This window comes from Mirounga leonina, unplaced genomic scaffold (assembly GCF_011800145.1).
Source record: "Mirounga leonina isolate KUSES-001 unplaced genomic scaffold, KU_Mleo_1.0 Mir_448, whole genome shotgun sequence".
Taxonomy (NCBI): Eukaryota; Metazoa; Chordata; class Mammalia; order Carnivora; family Phocidae; genus Mirounga; species Mirounga leonina.
Window position 1 is genome coordinate 3,195,072 of NW_023270758.1, and position 25,439 is coordinate 3,220,510.

A 25,439-nucleotide genomic window follows, 5' to 3' on the forward strand; every position below is an offset into this window, starting at 1 on the left:
ACTCAGCCAGAGTATCCTCTGCTCACCTTTGGAGGGACTGCAACTTTCTTCTTCAGGCTCTAGGACCATGGGATCCCAGGAAGGGTTCTGTGTAAATCCTCTATCTGAAGCTAAAGCCCAAACTTCAGGGTTCCCTGTCAACCCCAGCATCTCCAGGTCACAGGCAGTTTAGGAGTACAACTGTTGTTCTTTTCTCCATATGGAGTGGGTCTTCCAGGACCCTGAGGCAGAGGAACCACATCACTAATGGCCCCTGCCATTAAGTATCTTTGTGATCTGGGCAAATCACTCAACCAGCTCTGGCTTCTATTTCTCATCTGTTAAGTGTGGGAGATTAGACCAGGACAGGGTTTCCCAAACTTCAGCCATTCATCTTCAACCTTCACCCTTCTACTTGTGTATCCCTCTAATAGTTTTCTTTAAAGCAAGTCAGTTTCTTCCTTCACCTCAATGAAATATATCTATGAAGTCATGGGCTCAATGTGATTGTTGTATAATAAGCGTTAGAACAAGACCTTAGCATAAAAGCGGGGAAAAAAGTCCATCTATGACCACTAAAAATTATCATGTATATGTACACTTTGGGATGCTAGATTACTAAAGACTTGCCCAGCTCTTTAACCTCCTGTGTTAGCCCCTCAAGGTCCCTTGGAGAGCCACCTGGAGGATTAAAAGCCTAATTGTAGCAGGTATGGAGCAGGCAAAAGTATGAGATCTTGGAGAAAGAAAAATGTGTCCAGGGCTGGAAGAAGCTGGAGAGTGAAATAAAACTAGTGCCAGGGCAGGAAAAAAAAAAAAAAAGATTCAAAGGCTTAAGTGTCACTTGAGCTGGACTCTCCTAACTTCCATAAACACCAGAAGGCAAATCAATGCTTAGAGCTAGCAAACCAAGGCAGCTATCTCTGACACTAGGATACACTCACTCACTCACTCACTCACTTACCTGTAAGGCTTGCTGCTCGGAGGGGGGAGGTATGACACGAACCCCTGGGGGCCTTCTTGATTCAGGAGGTAAGCCCCTGAGCCAAGCATGGAGATGCCTGGGGGTTAGGGCATGCCGGCCTTTCAGCTTCCAGTGCTTGCCTTTGAGAATGTTGAGGGCCCTTTGGGCACTGCCAAAAGTTTTGAATTCTGAAAGCAAGAATAGCCCCTTCTGTTATTAAGGGCCACAAAGCCTGGTCGTCCAGGTTGGAGGCCAGCCAGGGCCAAGGGAGAACAGAAGCAGCTGGTAACGTGGTCCAGCATCCCAGGTGGGCTTATCTGGTGAACATTTCCCTTCTCTGACCTCATGTTATCACCATCCCTAATCTCCTTCCCCAAGGTTACATTCCATACCATAGACTTACTCAGGAAACAGTATCTTTTTTGCTTTCCACTTTTAAGATCTTTAGGCAAGATGACAGCTTCCAGGCCAAGGAAGAGGTTGGACTGCTGCAATAGGTGTTCTTTAAAGGTTTCGCTCACTCCAGACAGGTATATAGTACCTCGGTTCTCAGAATCTTGTTCTAGCTCATTCACAAGAGTGTTACAATCAAGGGTGAGCTCTGTCACAGGCCTCTGCACCTAACCAAGGAAGATGGCATTAGTGGTAGAAAGTCACCACTTAGAGGTGCCTTAGTGGCGCAGTTGGTTAAGCCTCCAACTCTTGGTTTTGGCTCAGGTCATGATTTCAGGGTTGTGAGATCAAAGCCTTGCACTGGGCTCCTCCACGCTCAACGCAGAGTCTGCCTGGGACTCTCTCCCTCCCCCTCTCCCTCTGCCCCTCCTCCCTGCTCGCTCTCTCTCAAAATAATAAATCTTAAAAAAAAAAAAAGCCACCACTTCAACCTTTAGGCCTATTCTATACTAGCAAGTAACTTAATTCTGTAGTTTCCTTATCTGTATAAGGAGGCTAGTGATAAATGCCTCAGAGGACTATAGTAGAGACTTAATAAATACATAAATACAAATGTTTTTGTGTAAACATACTCTCTCCTCCCCGCCCAAACACCCTGCAATGTAAATGAGTTAGTTCCCTGACTTCTACGCCAATTCAACTGATCATGCTTCAAAACACCATTTGATCCCCCTGAAAGCTAAAGGAAAGGGCAGCTACAGAAAAACACCCAGAATAAACCATCTGGGGTCTAAGTGGTGATGAAGAATACAAGGAAGACCCCAATGTAGCCCAGGCTGATTCTGACAAAAATGAAAGTTTTCATATTTTAGGTCACTGCTAGAAGAATGCTGGGCTTGGCTGAAGACTTTCCATAACACAAAGTCTTGTGCTCGGGCCTCTTGAGGGCTTTTCTCTAAGCTTTTATATACTAGGGCACTATAAATACAGGCTGTGCTAGGTCAGGGCTGAATGAAGGGTGCTCCTTTTTGCTTTCTCTGGCCACTATACCTTAATGCAGGCACCTTCTACCAGAATGCCATCCAAGGATTCTATGGCCAGCTGGGCAGCTTCCAGGACTTCATATTGTATACAGAGATGTGGCTGCAGGAAAAAAAAAAACAAGATTTTCCTACCTCTGCTTTCTAGGCTCAAACTGCTAGAGGAGGGACTGGGAAAGGGCCCTAAACTAGTGGCCAAAGCCACCAAAATGAATGTTCTCTTTGCTGTGCTGGGCTAGATAGCAACTGTAGATCAACTTTAAGTAGAATCACCAAGGTTCAAGAACTGATTTCTCAGCCAATAAATAACCTTTATTTGTCAATTAAAACTGAAGTCTTTTCGCCCCGGGTGGTATGGGCAAAGCACTAATAAATGTTTACTAATCAACTTGCTTTTCAGTATTATTTATTATGAACCACTGAAGTCATCACTGCAAGTCATTTAGATTCTCATTTGTCTTGAGAGCTTAATTTCACACAGGCAGCTTTCCTATAAGCTTGGGGAGGTTAAGTGCTTCCATTGGATAGGCTGCATCTTCAAACTGACTGCTTTTCTGCTTGATGATGTGACATACAGCATCATCATGGAGACAAAAGTGCTCTGAGACAAAAGCTTCATGATACTGGATTTGTCAATGATTTCCTGAATGTGACACCAAAAGCAGAGGTAACAAAAGAAAATAAGACAAACTGGACTTTATCAGAATTAAAAAGTGCATCAAAGGACACTATCAACAGTGTTAAAAAGCAGTCCTATGAATGGGAGAAAATATTTGCAAATCATGTATCTTAAACGAAGATTTCATATCTAAAATACATAAACTCCTAAAACTCAACAACAAAAAATCAAATAATCCAATTAAAAATAGGCAAAGGACTTGAATAGGTATTTCTCTGAAGAAGTGGCCAAAGTGATCAATAAGCATATAAAAAGATGCTCAATATCACTAATCACTAGGGAGATGCAAATCAAAACTTCACATCCATTAGGATGGCTAGTACTTAAAGAAAGACAAAGAAAGAAGAAAGAGGAAGAATGAGAGACAGAAAAAAAACAAGTGTCAGCTGGAATATAGAGAAACAGGAGTGTAAAACCATATAGCCACTGTGGAAAACAGTATGGCAGTTCTGAAATTATACACAGAATTATCATTTAACCCAGCAATTGCACTTTGGGTATACACCCACAAGAATTAAAAACAGAGACTCCAATGGATATTTGTACATCTATATTCACAGCAGTATTATTCAGAATAGCCAAAAAATGGAAACAATCCAAATGTTCATCAACAGATGAATGGATAAACAAAATGTAGTACATCCCCACACAATGGAATATTGTACCTGTCCTTGAAAAGGAATGAGATTCTGACACATGACACAGCATGGATGAACCTTGAAGACATTCCGCTAAGTGAAATAAGCCAGACACAAAAGGACAAGTACTATATGATTTCACTTACAGGATGTGTATAACAGAGTAGTCAAATTCATAAAAACAGAAAGCACAATAGTGCTTACCACGCCTAGGGGACAGGGACTGAAGAGTTATTGTTTAAGGGGTACAGAGTTTCAGTTTGGGATGATGAAAACTTTCTGGATACATTCCAAGACCCCCAGCAGATGCCTGAAACCACAGAGAGTACTGAACCCTATAAATACTATGTCTTTTCCTACAGGTTTTTGTATTTGATAAGGTTTAATTTATAAATTAGGCACAGTAAGAGATTAAAACAATAACAAATAATAAAATAATTATAATATACTGTAATAAAGTTATGTGAATGTGGTCTCTATCTCAAAGTATTCCACTGTACTTACCCTTCTTGTGATGATGTGAGACGATAAAATGCAGTAGGGTGAGTGACATACACAGGCATTGTGAGGTAGTGTTAGGCTACTGATAACTTTCGGATGATATGTCAGAAAGAGTATCAACTGCTTCTGAACTATGAGTAACTGAAACCATGCCTAAGGGGGTACTACTATACTTAGTAACACAGAACTATATATTTAAAAAGTTAAAACAAATTTTACATATATTTTACCAAAAAAAGAAAAAAAAAACCCCAAGACTTATAGCAAGAGGTTATAGTCCCCGGACATATACTTCCCATCCCTTAGGTCCATCTTCCCAGGGAATCTATTTCTATTTTTAGATATAAGAAAGACATTAATAAAAGATTCAGAGAAAGCACATTTTAAACATCCAGGATTCCATACTTAGGTCACTTTTAAAGATGGCAGATTTCCTGATTCTCAAAACAAAACAGAGAATCTGGCAATACTGGGTACACATCCTTGTGAGTTAAGAACTGTTTCATCAAACAGCATGACTCATACTCCAGTTGGTGACAGTCAAGCTCACATCACTAATACTTGTTATGTGAATGGCCCCAGGAGGCATCTGAATTTCCAACACTAATCTAGAGGTGAAAATCCAAGTTTTATCATCTCATTACCTGATGGGTTTCAAGAACAAGAGTCATTGACCGGATTGGGCCAAAGCTCTTAAACAGCCTTTTCAGAGCCCTGAGGTTGCAATTTTTGCTAAATGGCCCAGCATAAACAGTTGACATCTCTGTCCACTTGATTCTCATCTACAAGAAAAATAGAATACAGTGAGAAAGTGAATGTGGTAAGAGAATTAAGTCAAATCTAAAGAAAACATGAGACAAAACATGGGATAATTCTGGTTTAAGAAATTTCTCAACACAAACACTTGCTGAATATACAAAAATTTGTATACAGGGATTTGACAACTGCATTATTTGGAATAGCAAAAATTTATAAAGCACCAATGATGAAAATAATAGGTATATAATACAGGGGAATACTATACAGCCATTAAAAACAAGGGAAATAAGATCATGACTGACATCAGAAGATGTACACAATACATTGCTAAATGAAAAAGTTGCCAATTAGTATACATAGTTTGATGCCTATTTCTATAAAAATGTATTTTCTAAAATATTAATAAACACATAGAAAAAATCTGAAGAAATACAGAACAAACTTATTAAAATATGCATTACTTTCATTAATGCAGGGAGATTATAACTCATTAAATAAATCCTCTAGCACAACTCATTTACTTACCCTCTTGTTCATCTCCTCAGTGAGGTTGGGTGAAAAGGGTTCAAAAGAGAACTGGACAATGCTGAAGGGAAACAGGGGGATTTCCACTCTGGCCTGCTCAAGAACCTGCAGAGAACAGCAAAGTCTGAATGAGGCAGGAACCTAGTGGCTTCTGGAGGTGAGCCATAATAATATAAACAAGGTTGCCCTTTTACCCATATTAAAAAGCAATATAGGGCTGACTTTAAGGTCTGGAAGAAAATGGTGATCCTAGAATACAGTAAAAAGAGCTGGTAAAATCACATAGAACCTATGCCTTTAGCATTACTAAGAAAAAGAGACTACTAGAAGCTTCAAATTACCTCTAAGAAGTAAGTTAGATTCTAACAGAACTCCCACCATCTTATACTGTTAAAGTCTGTTAATAAAGACAGCAAGAAGAGGAGGTTTAAAAGACTCTAGAAAGAAATCAAGATGCATGGAAGACTTAGATGAAGTACAAATAAAATTACCCCCAGAAAGAAAAAGTACAACCAAATGCCAAAATAACAAACACAGGTCACAACTTTCATATTTCACAGCACTTGATTACAGGGAAGAGGGTTGGCAGCCTCAGAGAAATGCTCTGGAAAAGAATAAAGTATATAGGGAAGAGATATTGCAGGGAAGGGAAAGAAGGAAATAACAACCCCCCACCCCCCAATCTAACCTCACACAATGCAACCCAGAAGAAACCTCCCACACTGGGGATTGTCCCTTGGACAGAAACACGAGTGGACCTTGTATTCAATATTTTGGCTTGTCTTGAAGCTGCCTCAGGAACTAGTTTCTGTCTCAAACTTGACTCAAAGCACTTGATGGCACTGGAAGCATTGTTTGGAAACTCCTGAAAAGGAGTGATGTCAGCAAGGTCACAGACTAGGAAGCTTCAGGCCCTCATTCCTCCATAGACACCAAGTTAACAACAACAAAGAGACCAGAATACCAGTTTGCAAGAACTCTAAAGACCAACTGAGAAGCAACAGCACCAAGACGAACAAAAAAACCCAAAGAATTCCAGCAAAAGGAAAGGAAAATATGCAGAGTTTTGTGTGCCCACCTATGTTCCTCCCCTATCCTTCCTACACTTGAGATCCTCCCTCTGGATGGAAACAGAAGAGGGGACTCTGCATCCAATATTATGGCTAGTCTGGGGTTGCCTGAGAGACTAGTTTCTGTCTCACTTGACTAGAGCACTAATGGGATAGGCAGCCTTGTTTGGAAGCCACTGAAAACAAATGCTATCATCATAGCACATTAGAGCTGCAGTTCCACAGGCAGATGTCAAAGGGAGCAAGAGATTATGAGCACTGAGAAGAAACAAACAAGCTCCCTAGGGAATCTAAAAGTACACACACAGGCTCAGAGAACATACATCCTCAAATTGGTTAGAGAGGTCCTGGAACCTCCAGCTGGGCTAATCAGTGAAAGTCTTCTGTTCCATGATGCCAGGTTATAACGATGGGACAGATAGTTGTTTCTTTCAAATGATTAGGTCTCAATAAAAAAGATCACAAGGCATGCAAAGAAATAGGGAAAAATGGCCCAAAGGAACAAAATAACATTCCAGAAATCTAACCTAAAGAAACACAGAATGAACTAAAAGAGAACAAAGACAATTAATTAATGGACTCAGGAAAATGATGCATGAACAAAATGAGAATATCAACAAAGAGCAGCTATAAAAAATGAACCAAACAAATTCTGGAGCTGGAAAACACAAGTGAATTGAAAAATTCACCAAAGGGGTTCAACATCAGATTTGATCAGGCAGAAGAATTAGCAAACATAAAGACAGATCATTTGAAATCATCGATCAGAGTAAAAAGAAAAAGGAATGAAGAAACATAAATAGATCCTAAGATGGGACAACGTCAAGACCAATACACATATAATGGGATCCTGGAAGAAGAGAGAAAGGGACAGAGAGCTTATTTGAAGTAATAATGGCTAAAAACTTCCCAAATCTGAGGAGAGAAATGAACATGGAAATTCAAGAAGCTTAAAGAACTCCAACCAGGATAAATCCAATAAATCTAAAGAAGCCCACACAAAGACACATTACAATCAAACTGTCAAAAGTCAAAACCAAGGAGAGAATCTTGAGAACATCAAGAGAAACGCAACTCATTACATACAAGGGAACTTCCTTAAAATTATCAGTGGACTTATCAGCAGAAATCTTCTTGCAGACCATAGGAGTGGCATGATAGAGTCAAAGTGTTAAAAGGGGGAAAAAAAATCAAGAATACTGTAGCCAGCAGAACTCTGCTTCAAAAATGGAGAAATTAAGATTTTCCCAGATTAAAAAAAAAAAAAAAAGCTGACAAAATTCATTACAACTAGACCTGATCTGCAAGAAATGCTAAAGGGAGTCCTTCAAGATGAAAGAACATTAGACAACAACATGAAGCCACATGAAAACAGTTTCCAGGAAAGGTGAACATGTGAACCAATACAGTAACCTCTATGAAGGTAATTTTGATGTATAAGTTTAATTCTTATTCAAAACTTAAATGACAAAAACATGAATAACTATATTCCTATGTTAATGAATATACAATCTATATAGATGTGATTGAGTAATTATTCAATGAATATCTACTTACTCACTTTCAAAATCTAATTTACTGGTAACCTTTTCTTTCTTATTTTTTTATTTTTTAATTTGAGTATAGCTGACACACTATTAATTACATTAGTTACATTAATACATTATACATTAATACATTACATAGTTACATTAATTTCAGGTATACAACAGTGATTCAACATCTCTATACATTGTGCTATGCTCACCACAAGTGTAGCTACCATCTGTCACCATACAATGCTATTACAGTATCACTGGCTGTATTTCCTATGCTGCACCTTTATATAAAGGTGCAATTTATGACATCAGTAACAAAGTGGGGGGGTGGAGCTTATAAAAGTTCAGTTTCTGTATGCAGTCGAAATAAAACTGTTATCAGCTTAAAACAGAATGTATAACCTTAAGATGTTTTATGTAATTGCAATAACTAAAAGGAAAATATTTATAGAATATAATACGCAAAAGGAAGTAAGAAAGAGAAAATTATGTCACTACAAAAAAATCAATGAAACACTAAGGAGGACAGTAGAGGGGAAAAGAGGGACAAAAGCTACAAGATATACAGAAAACAAAATAGAAATAGTAAGCCCTTCCAATTTAGTAACCACTTTAAAAAAGTATCAGCAAACTGAATTCAAAAGTACATTAAAAGGATTATACATCATGACCAATGGGATTTATTACTCCTGGAATGCAAGAATGGTCCAACATAGGAAAATCATCCCACCTTAATGGAAAGAAGGACAAAAACCACAACAGCATCTCAATTGATGCAGAAAAAGTATCTGACATGATTCAGCACTCTTTCATGATAAAAACACTCAACAAACTAGTAACAGAAGAAAACTACCTAACAGAATAAAGGCCATATATGAAAAGCCCACAGCTAATATATTCAAAGGTGAAGGGCTGAAAGGCTTTTCTCTAAGACAAGAAACAATGATGCCTGCTCTTGCCACCTCTATTCAACACAGTATTGGGAGTCCTAGCCAAAGCAACTAGGCAAGAAAAAGAAATACAAAGCATCCAAACTGGAAAGAAAGAAGTAAAATTATCTTTGTTCACCTATGAGATGTAGAAAACCCTGAAGATTGCACAGAAACACCGTTAGATAAATGACTTCTTCAAAGTTGAAGGATATACAATCAAGACACAAAAATCAATTGTGTTTCTATATACCAAAATGAACAATCAGAAGAGGAAAGTAAGGGGGGGAAAATCTCATTTACAAAAGCATCACAAAAGAATAAAATTCTTAGACATAAACCTAACCAAGGAGATGAAACACTCATAATGCTAAAAACTACAAAACACCGCTGAAAGAAATTAGAGATAATAAATAGAAACATTCCCATGTTTACAGAAAGGAACACAATACCATTAAGATGTCAACAGTACCCAAAGCAACCTACAGATTCTATGTAATCCCTTTTAAAATTCTAATGTCATTTTTCTTCTACTGTCAGGTTTTTTTTTTTTTAGAAATAGAAAAAAAAAATCATCCTAAAATTCTTACGGAATCTCAAATAATTTTGAAAAGAAGAACAAAGTTGCAGGACACAAGTTTCCTGATTTCAAAACATATTAAAAAGTTACACTAATCAAAACAGTATGGCAGTGGCATACAGACATATAGACCATGGAACAGAACAGATTTCAGAAATAAACCCTTGTGTATATATATGGTCAAATGATTTTTGACAAAAGTATCAAGACCATTCAATGAAAAAGCATAGTCTCTTTAACAAAATGGTACTGGAAAAACTGGATATCCACATGGAAAAGAGGGAAGTTGGAACCTTATCTTACATATATATAAAAATTAAGCCAATACAGATTAAACACCTAAAAGTAAGATCCAGAACTAGAAAACTCCTAGAAGAAAACATAGAGTTTTGAAAAGCTTCATAATATTGGATCTGGCAATGATTTCTTAGGTATGACATCAAAAGCATAGAGAACAAAAGCAAAACAGACAAGTTTTCAGTTCATCAAAACACACAATCAGCAGAGTGAAAAGGCAACCTATGGAATGAGAAAATGTCTGCAAATCATATATCTGACAGGGAATTAAAATCCAGAATATATAAAGAATATACAGAATATAAATATATAAAGAACTCCTAAAACTTTAACAAAAACCCAGTTTGAAAATGGGACTTGAATAAACATTTCTTAGAAGATTATATACAAATGGCTAGCAAACCCAAGAAAAAAAGGAGGTTCAACATCACTAATTACCAGATGACCATGAGATATCACCTCACACCCATTAGGATGGCTACTATCAAAAAAAAAAAAAGGAGAAAAGTAAAAGTGTTGGCAGAGATTTGGAAAAGCTGGAATTCTTACGCACTTTTGGTAGGAGTATAAAAAATGCTGCAACTACCATGGTGAATACTATAGTAGTTTCTCAAAAAATTAAAATATCTTTAAAAAATAACTATTTAGTTGCACCTGGGTGGTGCAGTTGGCTGAGTGTCTGACTCTTAGTTTCGGCACAGGTCATGATCTCAGGGTCTTGAGATGGAACCCTGCATCAGGCTCTGCACTCAGTGCAGAGCCTGCTTAAGACTCTCTCCCTCTTCCTCTGACCCTCCCCTCCTAATCTAAATAAATCTTAAAAAAAACAACAACAAAAACTAAAGCAAAATAACAACATGTAGAAGTAAAATGGATGATGGCAACAATGGCACCAAAGCTAGGAGGGGAAAATGCAAATATATGGTTGTAAGGTTCTTATATGTGAAGTGGTATATCATTATTAAGGTATTAAGGTAAGGATGGTAGTTAAGGTAAACTATGATAAGTTAAAGATAGACTATAAATCCTAATGCACCCACTAAAATAACACAAGGAATCAGTTAATACACTGCCAAAGGAGATAAAATAAGATCATAAAAAATACTTCATTAACTCAAAAAAATAAATAGAAAAAAAAAAGAGATGGGACAAATAGAAATCATAGCAAGATAAGAGACTTAAACCTAACAACATCAAATAATCGTATTAAATGCAAATAGCCTAACTACTCCACTTAAAAGGCAACGATTGTTGGATTGAATAAAAATGCAAAGCCTAACTGGTCACTACAAGAAACCCACTTTATTTTTATTTATTTATTCAAGAAACCCACTTTAAATATAAAGATATAAATAGACTAAATGTAAAATAAAAAAATATATACCAGGTCAACAATAAACAAAAGGAAGCAGGAGGGGCTATATTAACACCAAAGTAGAAGTCAGAATAGAGGGGAGCCTGGGTGGCTCAGTCAGCTAAGCGTCTGCCTTCAACTTGGGTCATGACCCTGGGGTCCTGGGATCAAGCCCTGCATCGGGCTCCCTGCTCAGTGGGTAGTCTGCTTCTCCCTCTCCCTCTGCCTCTCCCCCTGGCTTCTTATCTCTCTTACGCTCTCACTCTCTCAAATAAATGAATGAAGTCTTTAAAAAAAAAAAAAGAAAAGAAAATGTTTCCAGGGATAAAGGAGGCCTATTTGTAATGATAAAGGGGCCAATTCATCAGGAAAACATAATGCATAATGTTTATGTGTCTAATAGGAAAGCTTCATTATACATAAAGCAAAAATTAACGAAAACTCCAAGAACAAACAAATCCACAATTATAGTTGGAGATTCCATCTCTCAATAAATTTAAAAGGATTCAAGTAATTCAAAGGACATAGTACATTCTTTTTTTTTTTTTTCAAAGATTTCATTTATTTATTTGACAGAGAGAGACACAGCAAGAGAGGGAACACAAGTAGGGGTAGTGGGAGAGGGAGAAGCAGGCTTCCTGCTTAGCAGGGAGCTCGACACGGGGCTTGATCCCAGGACCCTGGGATCACGACCTGAGCCAAAGGCAGATGCTTAACAACTGAGCCACCTATTCATTCAGTTCAGAATTCTTAATTTTCCTTTTGATTTCTTCTTTGGCTCATGGTTTTTTAGAAGTGTGCTATTTATTTTCCAAATAATTAGGGATTTTCTTGAGATCTATTCCTGATTTCCTAAATTCTCTATCGTCCAAGAATGTACTTATGTCTGGGCGCCTGGGTGGCACATATCTTGTGCTAGAAAGGAAAATGCTCAAAAAAATTATGGGTCCATGTCACAAGGACAAAGGAGCCAACTTGAAGGGGCTACCACTAGCCAAATCTGTGAAGTTTGAAAACCAAAACAATTTAATACAATCATAAATTATAAACCAGTGAACTAAACAGGAATCCATGAGACCACACAGAATGAATGAATGAATAATAAAGGAAGGACTCTTCCTTTTGTTGTCCATCTGTCCTTTATTTTTATACAAATACGTATTTATTTATATAAAAATATATATATGTATTTGTATAAAAATAATACATATATTTTAGCAGCATACCGGTTTTTATTTTTTTTGTATATTTTATCCATAGAACTTTTAGAGTCAAAATTTTAAAACTTAGAGAAGAAAACAGCAAAGTAATTTGTGGCCCTTATTTTTAGCTGATTCATTTTGCTATTTTTACATTCAATATTTAAATTTGTGCACATGCACACCAATTTCTCTAGAAATTTTTCCTGCTTGCATCTCAGACTTTCCTTCTTCCTTAAATGCATCCTTTTAAAACTTTTTAGTAGAGTTTTTTGGTCATAAAATGTTCTTCTTTATCTGAAAACATACTTATTCCACTTTCATTTTGAAACAGTTTTGCTGGGTAGACTTTTGTAAGTTGAAAGTCATCTTCGTTGGGACTTGGAAGAATGCTTTCACTGTCTTCTGATTCCTGTTGCTGCTGTTGAGAAATTGGCCGTTAATCTATTTGTTGCTCTTTGAAGGTGATTTTCTTTTCTCTGGCTTGCTACCAATATATCTATTTGTTTGGGAGGTAATAAATACAGTTTCCCTGCAATAGGTCTAAATGCAATTTATTAATTTTTTTTAATGTGATTCCTTATTATATTTATACTGCTTGTAATTCACTGGGCCTCCTGAACCTGTGTTCACATAGCTCTGGTTAGTGGAAGAGGTATCCTTTCTCCTGTTCAAGAAACAGTAATCCAGAGGATGTCACTTCTTCTACCTTCCTAGGAATTCTTTATTATTTATTTACACTCTATTATTCTGTATCTTCAACTCTCCCTTTCTCCCGGCTCTTTCCCCAGCGGCTTCTAGCGCTTCCTTCGAGAAAATGAAAACAGTAATAAAAAAAGCATGGAGATAATAGAAGTCGCTGACATACTCTGTTGAATGTGGTCCCCTCAGCTCCATCCCTTAAGAAGAATCTCCACACTCGCATGCATCCTCAGACGAGGTATTCCATGTTGACAGATCTCTCGCCTCCCACAAAAAATCAGTACTCTTGCTTATAGACTGTTGAACTAACAACTAGTAAATAGGAAGGAAGTGCTAGAGTTGGAAACCGTCATTGTGCAACCATCAGGTAGGAATCAACAGTTTTTGCTAAATATAAGAGGGGAATTTTTGATGAAAAGCAGGATTGGTGGTATTCTTAAATTATCTCCTCATATTACTTATTAGAAGGGACAAAAGTAGTAAATCTACAGTGGAGAAAGCAGACAATATCTTGTTAAGGTCATCAAAATAAACAGCACAAAATAAAGAACAGATGGACAACATGTGCCTCTGAATGTGATACACTGAAAAGGAAACATGATTTACAAGTATTTTGGTAAAGAATGCATAACCTGTGTCTAATCATGGGGAAACAAACCCATAATGAGGAACATTCTGGGTGGGGTGCCATGCAACATGTATTACTTAAAATTACCATGAAAGACAAAGAAAGGTCAAGGGATGTATCCAGATTAAAGGAAACTAAAAAGATAGGACAACTAAATGCAATATGTGACCCTAGTATAGATACTGTTCTGAAGCAAAAAGAAATGCTAAAGGACATTACTGGGTCAACTAAGAAAACTGGAATACAGATGAAATTAGAGAAAGGTACTGTATCAATATTAACTTTACTGACATTTATTACGGTTATGTAAGAGAATATTTCTATTCTCAGGAAATATACACTGAAGTATCTAGAGGAAAAGGGCCATGATCTATGAAACAACCAAATGGTTTCAAAAATAAAATGTCATATAGAAAGAGGAAGATAGAAATAGCAAGGGAGCATAAGCACGCCAGCACACACACAAATAAAGCAAATAGGGCAGAACATTAACCGAAGATGAATATAGATAGAAGGTATATACCACCATTCATGCAAGTTTTCTGTAAGTTTGAAATTCTTTCCAGATAAAATTAAAATATATAGAGAGATCTTCTGAATAAAATGACCTAAGTTCATGCTGCAATTCATCCCTTCAACTTTCACATACAGCAATAATAGATAAAATTTAAGAAGAGAAAACCAAAAAAATAAAGTCAGGCTAAAATTTAACTAAGATAAACATCTCTGTAAGCCAGAAAAAGAACAGAAATTCAAAGTTGTGTGCAATACCAAAGGTGGGGTCTGCAAGCAGACACTGGCAGCTGACAGTTCTGCTCCGGTGGGGTAACTGGGACTAAAAGTGCTCCATATAACGTGAGACAAAAACCAGACTTGATAATGATAGCCAGGGTTGTTGATGAAAAAAAGCTTGACGCTTAGCATGAATTGCAAAGGGCTACATTCCCGTCTGCTTTGAGCACAACCTTCAAAGAGACAGCAGGTCACTCACCTCTTTATTTGAAAGGCACTTAATAGTTTGACAGTTTCCGGCAGAACAAAGTTCACTAGTTTCTGCTTCCCGGGTCAAGAAAAGGAGCTTCTGACCCATTAAGTCCAAGCATTCTAAAACACTGTAAAGAAGTAGAAGAGATCAAGGGAAGAACAACAGTTTCCCTAACCTAAGACTTACTTCTCTTACTTGCACTGTCTAAATAAGGTAGCCACTAGCAACATGTGGCTATTTAAATTAAAATTAGTATCAAATAAAATTACAGTTCTGTTCCTCAATACGCATTAGTCACACGTACTGTATTGTGTGGACCTTACTGGACAGCACAGATCTAAAACAATTCCATCACTGCAAAAGGCATAATGGACAGTATTGCTCTATATTTAGGGGAAGAAAGGATAAACATGAAAAATACTCAAAGCTCTCTAACAAGTTTATATTCTAACGATCTGACACATTTATTATGGTGTGCTGATGAACTCCTTCCAGGCCTGTTTTTTGTTCTTCCCTAATCTGGGCAATACATCAAGGCTATAGGTGACTCTTCTAATCAAAATACTCACTAGTCTATCATCTCCCCTAATGCTACTTAGTTCACTGTATTTCAATGTCTTCCTTTTTGGTAAAAGAGTTAAGACCAGTCACTACATTTAGAAGATAAGAAAAACAAATAGGTACTATTTAGGGTGGAAGGTAAGGGTATTTTTCCCTCCATGGTTTTTGTGATGGTAGAATGTTACTCATACTATTGGTAAACACTTCTCAACAGACTCAAAAAAGGAAAAAAAAATTCACAAGTTGTGTAAATAAGAAACCAGACACTCTCTTTTTGTTCTTGTTTAGAACTGAAAAATATTACCTTGTGTTTGGCTGATAAACTATTTCTGCTGTATTTCTCAGCTCTTGGCCTGCTGCTAACAATTCTTGGTGACTAGCTAGTGCCTCCAGATTTAGTTCTGCAATCTTGAAGAAAATAAAGTGGTAAAAATCATCTAATTCCCTACAAAGCATTTGAGTTTTAAAGTAAAATAAAACACCAAAAAGCAAAAAAATCCAAGAAAAGCCCACTCAAGTGGTGTTCTCTACTTCTGTAGACAGTGGCTTTGCCATTGCCATAGTCCCAGGTTGGCTTCAATAGCTACCAGATGGTTTCTGACCGCTTAGCCAAGAATGGCAATCTGTTACCAGCTGCTGATGTTGTTACATGAATATGGGAAAGGGCCAAGTAAAGCTAAGTATAAAGTGATGGCAATTTGGGCTCATCACTGATCCCACAGTCACTTAAAATTTACTTCTTTGTGAACATACAACTTTTGGAAATTATAAAAAAATGGCTTTTACAGCAACATCAAAAAAAGATCTTTTATTGGTTTAATACAAAATCAGTTTATTCTTCTTCCATAAAGTGGGAGACCACTTGGGAGTTGCAACATAGAGTGTGAGATCCAAACTATTATCATTATTTATATATCCCATAAGACATTTTAGAATGTCTTTCTACCACTGTGACACAAAACACTATTCTGGATGCTTATGATTCTACACAGACTACAATTTATTTCATAGTGGAGTCATGATAGAACATATCATACAATGGGACAATCTAATAAGTTAGAATGCATTGTAACAATGTCTGTAAGAAACAGTGTCCATCAACGTCTCCCTTATGTGCTGTTCTAATCTACACCCACCGAACTGCTGCTGAAACAATGGCATGCTCCCCTCACCCCAAAAGAGCAAAATTCTATGTAGACTTTTCATAATTATTACAATTATCAGCATACAATGAGCCACACATTATAGTGCTTAATATATTCAAGGCACTGTACTAACAGCTTTATATAAAATATCTCATCTACCCTCACCAATATCCCAGAGAAATGTGTTTCCATTTTACAGACGTAAAACTGAAGTTCTTTAGAGAAACTGACCCAGATTATGTAGCTAAACATAGTACTATCTTTTTTCCTTTAAGATTTTAAAGTAATCTCTACACCCAACATGGGGCTCAAACTCACAACCCCGAGATCAAGAGTCACATGCTCCACTGACTGAATAAGCCACGTGCCCCTGTACCATCTTTATTTAAAAACAGATAAGCCCAACTTCAGAGACTACATACTTAACTACTACATTATGCTAGTCATACAGGTCTTAATTCCAAATGCTCAGCTTGAATTACACTCCTACTTTTGTACAGAAAGGTTAACAACATGAAATGGTCTGTGACTACCTGTTCTAGTCTCATAATTTTAAGAAAAGCAAACATATAGGTCAAAGATACTAACCTTCCTTGGGCCATACTTAAGGAAATACCGAGCCAATTCAAGGGTGGTTCTAGCATCTTCTATGGCATCATGACCAAGCCTATCTGGACACTGTATATCCTTCCTGGAAAGTCAAGATAAAGCTGACATACTCGACAGCATTTTCAATGATAGGTTCTTTGAACCACCTCTGATATTCTGGTTACATGTAAAATTTCAGCAATCTGATAATCAGATTTTATCACAACAATCAAGATTCCTTTATTTCTAAGTGCCAGGAGAGTACCTGGAGTAAGAGGCACTGATGACGTATAATGATCAGGAATGCCTTTGTCTACAGCAAGCATATCATCTGGACAAAAGGCTACCCAATAAAGTCTCTGGCCACTCCCCAGCCAACACCTTGCCTCATTCTTTTAGATGTAACCACTATTTAAAGTCACCTTCCAGAAATTTTATATTTGCAATCAAGTGTCTATAGGTACTTAAATTTTTTCTTGGTCTTTCTCAAAAACCTTAAAAAAGTACATATGTTTGTGTCTATAAATTTATCTAGATCTAATCTACATCATACTGATATCTAGGCATATATAGATCTTGTTCTGCATCTCCATTTTATTCTCAGTAGTACTTTAAGAGAGTTCCTTATTAGCACATACAGATCCATCACATTCTTTTAACAGTAACAAAGTATTCAATAATATAGATAAACGTAATTTATTTAACCACTCCTACAGAATATTTGCAGTTTTTGGCTGTTTTAAACCATACTATAATGAACATCTTCATACACATGTGTTTGTACATAAGAAGATACATTCAGTATAAGAACATTGTTTTCAAATTCTGGTTAACTTTTCTGACGGTTCTGTCCAGTTCTATCCATCAACCCTCAGATGTGAATGTAAACCCGTTTTAGTATTCCCATAATTTCTTCATCTCTGAGTCATACTTCTCTGGAGTTAGGGTCCCAGGATTCATAAGGGAAAAGAATAATGTTTACAGACTAAGAGGGAGAACAGAGACCCTGAAATTTGCAATATGCATTAAATAAGAAATCATATGTTAACTTATATGCAACTTGTCAGGACAATATTATAATATGCAAACAACCTACCCCAAAATAGCTTTGGCTAAGAACTTTAGCTTAAATCTTCTGCCCTGCTCTCTGACATAAAGCAATGATGTATCAATAACATATGGATGTATCATCTGAGGAGGAAAGAGAATAGAATGAGTAGCATCCTATGCTAAAGGAAAAAACAAGTGGGCTGAGGGAATAAAAGAACCCAAGACTTTAGATTTGAAATAAATGGAAAAGGCATATATACTGGAAAAACTAAGTCAGATACTCACTTTCAGTGCTCTGAGATCCAAGTCTAAGGAATGGCCCACTAACACAGCATCAGGAGGAAGCAGTGCTTTTAAATGTCTCTGTACATCTTTGAGTTTGGTTGTCACTGGGTTAAGAATCTTCTTTGTGATTCCTGAAAAGCTTTCAATAAAAAGAGAGAAATGGACAGGTCAGGATATTAATAGGTTTTCCTCCTTGAAAAGTCATTTCAAAAGAATATTTTTAAAAATTAATATATGCTCAGTTTAAAAAGGTTGAAAATACAGATAAGAGGAAATTTAACCCAAAATCCCAGGACCCAGGGATGATCACTTTTTACATTTTAGTAAATATCCTTTCATATTTTTTGATACATATATTCACATATATATATATATTTTTTTTACGATTTATTTGAGAGAGAGAAGCAGAGAGAAAGAGAGGGAATCCTCAAGCAGACTCCCTGCTGAGTGCAAAGCCCCTGATGCAAGGCTCATCCCAGGACCCAGAGATCATGACCTAAGCCAAAATCAAGAGTTGGATGCTTAACCAAACGAGCCATTCAGGCGCCCCCATGTATAGATTTTATTATTTTTATTTATTTATTTTAAAGATTTTATTTATTTATTTGACAGAGAGACAGCGAGAGAGGGAACACAGGAGGGGGAGTGGGGAGAGGGAGAAGCAGGCCTCCCACCAAGCAGGAAGCCTGACGCAGGGCTCGATCCCAGAACTCTGGGATCATGACCTGAGCCGAAGGCAGATGCTTAATGACTGAGCCACCCAGGTGCCCCTGTATATATTTTATTTTTATAAAAATGCAATCATAATGCATGTTACTTTATAACATGATTTTATCATTTGCCATATATCATTAACAAGTTTTCACATCAATAAATCTATTTCAACACATCCTTTTAAATGGTTAGAGTATTCCATTATATGGATTTCACATATTTTAACCAATCCCCTACTACTTTCAGATGTTTATATTCCCATATTTTTGAAATATTGTGACAAACAAGCTTGTACATACATCTTTGCCACAAATGACTGTTCCCTAAGAATACTACTGTCTAATTATGTCTGCTAATAAGACAATCTTTATTACTATCATGGCCTCTCTGTGCCTAAGGTAAGCAGAATCTATAGATGCAACTTCAAGAATAATGTTTTACTAGCTTTTCTTTGCCTAATCACTATAATATGTACATTCTGAAATTACAATTAAAAAGAAAGACTAGGGCGCCTGGGTGGCTCAGTTGGTTAAGCGACTGCCTTCGGCTCAGGTCATGATCCTGGAGTCCCGGGATAGAGTCCCGCATTGGGCTCCCTGCTCGGCAGGGAGTCTGCTTCTCCCTCTGACCCTCCCCCATCTCATGTGCTCTCTCTCATTCTCTCTCTCTCAAATAAATAAAATCTTTAAAAAAAAAAAAAAAAAGACTAAAATTTTTGAGCTTCAAATTTCTGTTACGGAAAAACTTTGTTTTGATTTTTGAGGTCAAGGCAGCTTAAGCTGTAAATCATTTGACTGCCAAATGGTGATTTGCAGATTTTTCAAATGAAGTCTTATCAGAGAGCAAAACTCCAGCTGTTTGGCAGTTGCTACATAATGATTACAACTGGGAGACTTTAGACAAGGAAGATCTGCTTACTCAAGGTCACAGGAAGACTAGAGAGCAAGAGGGTTAAAGAGCTTTATACAGTGACATTGTGCAATTTCAGTTTTAAAATTTACAGTTGTGCTACCCCAGCCTTGTCTTTGATAACATAAAAGTAGATAATACCTAAACCAACAGAAACTACAAAGTATTCCTGTTGTCATATTCCACTCTAGTCTGCCAGTACTAGGGATGGCAGAAGGCAAGGTGAAAAATACCTGGTAAGGTAGTCCATAATCTTGTTGTCAGGTTTAACGAGTTCATCCATAACACAGCAGCCTCCTTCAGCAACCAGTGAGATGCGTGTTAGCTCTCTCCCCTTGGATGTGAGGCACTGAAAAACCAGGCCATAGTCAGACTGCTTAACTGTGGAGGCTCTTGCTTCCTCTCATTATTAACAGTATCTCAATTGCCATCAACTGTAATCTACTGGGGTCCCAGTGACAATGGCACAACCTTTGCTAACTAGAGAGCCCAGTATGAATAAAATTAAAGCTAGGCAGACTGCTGAACATTTCATCTAATTGCTCTGAAAAGGATGTGCTCAAGGAAGATGGATGGAAATAACATCATTCATCATTTTACCATTTATTGTGTATGACATCCCAGTATTAGCCGAGTACCACTAGAAAGTAATTTTTTATTAATATGCTCTATTATCATCTAATGCAATACTAAACATGATGAAGTACCTCTATTATTATCCCCACTTCACAGAGGGAGAAGCTGAGAATGAGAGGTTACAGAATTTGTCCAAAGTGACAACGCCATTGATAGGCAAGGCCAGGATACACACTCTGATATGAGATTCGAAAACTTTAGCTCTTAGCCATTCTGTTAAGAAATGAGAGACTGGTACCTGAGTATTGATAGGGGATGCCCTGGTCTTTGAAAGGAGACTTACTAATTAGACAAAGTAAAACACAAAGGGAGCTTGAGGGAAATCCTACTTCTGATCTTAAATGTGTAAAATTAAGCCAAACCAATGGCAATTGAGACAAAGTCTTTAGGGGAACAATAAAACCCTGTTCAAAAGACAGAAGGAGTAAACTTATAGTAAATGACAGAGATTTCGTTAAACTTAACAACTAGTTAAAAAACTTATGTGATATTTATTCTTCATCCTGGAGCATATATCCAAGTTTTCTAAAATGTGAGTAAAAGGGTCTACTTTCAGTTATTTAAACCAAAATATTGGAACTAAATCACTGGTTCACTGGTGCATTAGACTCAAGAAATCATCTTCTACTAGACTCTAGTTTGTAACCCTCCAGGTGAAACATTAAAAGTAGTACTTACCATTTCACAGTCAAGTCCAAAGAGAGGACTGTTGTCTGTTATAGAACCATTACATTTGGTAGGTACAAAGTTTTCACAGTCAGGAAAACCTAGGAGGAAAAGAAATAAAATATCTGCCTTTAAAACTAGAGATGATAAACATCACTCTTAGATTCATTCACTGAGGGAAAACTGAAATACTGTATTTGCTGGACACCTTCTCTGTTAGACACTTGAAATATAAAAATTATATGAGAGACAATGTCGGTCCTCAAGTTTTTCTCCATCTGCTCATTTTTATAATCTGGGAGAATACTACAGGCTGCTCTTATAGGGGATAGTAGAGCCTGGACTTCTTGGCAGTTACCAAGTAACAATTTTTCCTCCATATAAGAAAAGATATTATAACTAAATTGTAGCTGTGGCTTCTGGGTGGCTCAGTCAGTTAAGCATGCAACTCGATTTTGGCTCAGGTCATGATCTCAGGGTTGTGAGACTGAGCCCCACATTGGGCTCCACGCTGGATATGGAGCTTGCTTAAGATTCTCTCTCTCCTCTCCCTTCCCTTGTGTGCTTGCACGCTCTTTCTTTCTCTCAAAAAAAAAACCCAAACCAAAACAAAAAACACCTAAATTCTGGCTAAATCCCAAGTCACTGGACCTTTTCACGTAGGCACTAAAGGAGGATAATAAAGTATGCAAAAACTGCATGTAGCATCTTTCTTTCCTCAAGAAAAAGTAGGAATGAAATTCCATCACAATAGAGATCTAAAAGGATTTCACTGTAGGCAGAAAGTAACCAACTCTACCCTTGAGACTTCCCTGAGATCTCTGTTCAGAAACATGCCTGCATTTTTCTGGAATCATAGCCTGAAAATTCCCTACAGGAACCCACCTATAGGCTTAAGGTACCCCCTCCATTGTGTACCCTTACTTAGTCAATAACCAGGCATATTCCGCTCAGGGGTCCCAAAGTGTTTGAACCATTGAAAATTCTTACCTTCAGACAGAGGCTTAAACAGTATAAATACCTAGATCTTGTATGACAAGAAACAAAGTAGAGTTTGAGGAACTTTGACCAGTTTCTGTGTCATAGTACCTCAAAATTGCCAACTAATTACAATGAAAAGAATCAAAATATGGTCTAGGCCAGAAAAGAGAGGCAAACCCAAATCTGGGAGACTTTATACTTGCTGCCCTTATCATATGATTAGTAGCAATAATAACAAAAAATAACTTTTCAAAAGCACTATGTGCCACCCAACATGCTAAGCACTTTTGTATACCTTAACTCATTTAATCCCCATGGCAATCCATGATATATGAGCTATTAACTCCACTTTACAGATAGCATATGAAAAGATGTTCAACATCATCAGCAATCAGAGAAACAGAAATTGAAATCATGAGATACTGCTTCACACCACTATAATGGATATAATCAAAAAGACAGAATAACAAGTTGTTGGTAAGAATGTGCAGAAACTGAAATCCTTATACATCACTGGAGGGAATGTAAAATGGTACAGCTGCTCCGGAAAAAGTTCTTCAAAAGGTTTAACAATTACCATATGTAACCCAGCAATTCTACTCCTAGGTATATACTTCCCCAAAATGAAAACATTATGTCCACACAAAAATTTGTACCTGAATGTTCATAGCAGTATTATTCATAATAGCCAAAATGTGGAAACAACCCAAATGTCCTTCAACTAATGAATGCAGAAAATGTTGTATATCTATATAAAGAATATCATTTGAATGAAAATAAATGAAGGTGACAGACGGCAGCTACACTTTTAAGCACAGCATAATCACAGAGCTGTCAGATCACTATGCTGTAAACCTGAAACTAATGAAATACTGTGTGTTAACTGCTATACTTCATTAAAAAAAATAATTGCTTGTTAAATTTTAAAAAAATATTAAGTAGGATTAACTGAAAGATACGAGTTTTCATATATGGATGGTGCCACACATATTATTTTCAAACTAAATTTGTATATCTATACCCAACGTGGGGCTCAAACTCAGAAACCTGAGATCACGAGTCTCATGCTCGTCTGACTGAGCCAGCCAGACTCCCCCAAAACTAAATTATATTTAATCCTACTAAAATTAAATTTAAAATAAAAGGAAAAGAAATTTAAAAAAAGAATGAAGTACTGATACATGCTACAACATGGATGAACCTTGAAGACTTTGTTAAGTGAAAAAAGCCAGTTACAAAAGACCAGATATTGTTTGATTCCATAGGTAAATCCACAGACAGAAACTAGTGATTGCCTAGGGGGTAAGGGTGTTGTGTGAAAAATAATAGTACAGCATTTCTTTTGTGGTGTGAAAGTAGCCTAAAACTGATTATGGTGACGGTTGTAAAACTGTAAATACACTAAGAACTACTGAATTGTATTTTGTTAAATGGGTGAATTATATGGTATATTAATTATATATCTCAATAGAGTGGTTTTTTTAAAAAAGAAATTTAACATTACTGCTATGATTAAAAGGTAATAAAGAAAATAAAATTAAATTAAAGCATTTTTGTTAAATTCCTGCTACATAACTGACCAAGACTCTGAGCCCAGACTTGTTCTATTCATTGAAGAAAATGAAGATGGGGTATGGTGGGGTAAGAGGAAGACTGGAAGTACTAGAGAAGTGTTAAAGACATATTGACTTCCTTTTAATATAGTAAGAAGGAATGAAAGAAAACTGAAAAAGGAATAACTTTTCTCCCAGAATATTTCAATGATATTTAAGGTCATGTTTATGTACTATCCGAAATCATCACTTTACCAATCATAGTACACATCTACACTTACAGTGTTTCCTTATTAATATAAGATGGACTAAGTCATTTGGAAAGCAGCCAAAACAATGAATTTTCAACAGTAATAGTTTAAAATAAACTGTTAAATATTCTTACATTGTTACCAACATCAGATTAAATACAAACCTACCCTGTAATGGAAAGTGAAATGTTTTCATTTCCTCCTTTGTGAGAAGGCATCTGGTTAAGCCCACTTTCTTAGAGCCATACTTTTGAATAATAGGGTCATTCTGCAGGTTGATGCTGACTTTTGAACTGGCAGAAGGTAAAGACCCTGAAACAAAAAGAACAATTAAACTTACGTCAGAATGTGTGTTCAAGAAGGGACACCTGGGGGCGCCTGGGTGGCTCAGTTGGTTAAGTGACTGCCTTCGGCTCAGGTCATGATCCTGGAGTCCCAGGATCGAGTCCCGCATCAGGCTCCCTGCTCAGCAGGGAGTCTGCTTCTCCCTCTGACCCTCCTCCCTCTCATGCTCTATCTCATTCTCTCTCTCAAATAAATAAATAAAATCTTTAAAAAAAAAAAAGAAGGGACACCTGGGTGGCTCAGTCGGTTAAGCGTCCGACTTGATTTCAACTCAGGTCTTTATCTCAGAGTGGTGGGATCAAGCCCCACATTAGGTTCTGCGCTCAGCACGGAGCCTACTTATCCCTCTCCCTCTGCTCCTCCACACTCCCCTGCCCGCCATCCAGCTTGAGCTCTCTCTTAAAATAAATAAAATCTTAAAAAAAAAAAAGAACGTGTGTTTAAGAAACCTCAAAGGACATATTTCTAAACCTGTGTCAGGTAAGCACGGTGAAGATCAAAAGACGTATAAGACCCACCCCCAACTTTAAGGAGCCTGTACTGTAATATAGTTATAGGAACATAAAGAGAGTATAAGTCTCAAATGGGTTGTAATAATAAAAGCCATAGGGGTGCCTGGGTGGCTCAGTCGTTAAGCGTCTGCCTTCGGCTCAGGTCATGATCCCAGGGTCCTGGGATCAAGCCCCGCATCGGGCTCCCTGCTCCACGGGAAGCCTGCTTCTCCCTCTCCCACTCCCACTGCTTGTGTTCCCTCTCTCGCTGTGTCTCTCTCTGTCAAATAAATAAATAAAATCTTAAAAAAAAAAAATTAAAAAAATTAAAAAATAAATAAAAGCCATAAAAGGGAAAGGAAGAAAAATACACTGGCTGGGGTGGTGAGATACGGTTCAACAGAGGAAAAGATTAGCTGAATCTTTAAGAAAAAGCAGAATTTAGAGAGTTGGTGTCTTAGACCTGCCCATCACAGTGCCTGCCACTCCTAACAGCCCATTCTA

The 25,439-nt window shown here is 37.1% G+C and overlaps 1 protein-coding gene and 1 long non-coding RNA gene across 9 annotated transcripts in view; one reads left to right on the forward strand and one right to left on the reverse strand.

Annotated features, from left to right (window-relative positions):
- Nucleotides 1-25,439, reverse strand: part of REXO5 (RNA exonuclease 5) — a 63,309-nt gene that overhangs the window by 26,255 nt on the left and 11,615 nt on the right. For all 8 annotated transcript variants that reach the window (XM_034988098.1, XM_034988104.1, XM_034988100.1 and 5 more), the window contains 13 exons: nt 24,268-24,411; nt 21,327-21,415; nt 20,246-20,361; nt 18,390-18,528; nt 18,151-18,245; nt 17,055-17,157; nt 15,626-15,729; nt 14,767-14,887; nt 5,479-5,583; nt 4,839-4,976; nt 2,387-2,479; nt 1,347-1,563; nt 944-1,131 (listed from right to left, as the gene is read on the reverse strand). In XM_034988098.1, the coding sequence (XP_034843989.1) occupies nt 944-1,131; nt 1,347-1,563; nt 2,387-2,479; nt 4,839-4,976; nt 5,479-5,583; nt 14,767-14,887; nt 15,626-15,729; nt 17,055-17,157; nt 18,151-18,245; nt 18,390-18,528; nt 20,246-20,361; nt 21,327-21,415; nt 24,268-24,411 (1,652 nt within the window). The remainder of the gene's footprint in view (nt 1-943; nt 1,132-1,346; nt 1,564-2,386; nt 2,480-4,838; nt 4,977-5,478; nt 5,584-14,766; nt 14,888-15,625; nt 15,730-17,054; nt 17,158-18,150; nt 18,246-18,389; nt 18,529-20,245; nt 20,362-21,326; nt 21,416-24,267; nt 24,412-25,439) is intronic.
- LOC117999172 lies at nt 12,589-13,409 on the forward strand. Its single transcript, XR_004676228.1, has 2 exons — nt 12,589-12,909; nt 13,237-13,409. It is a non-coding gene; the product is annotated as an uncharacterized LOC117999172 (long non-coding RNA).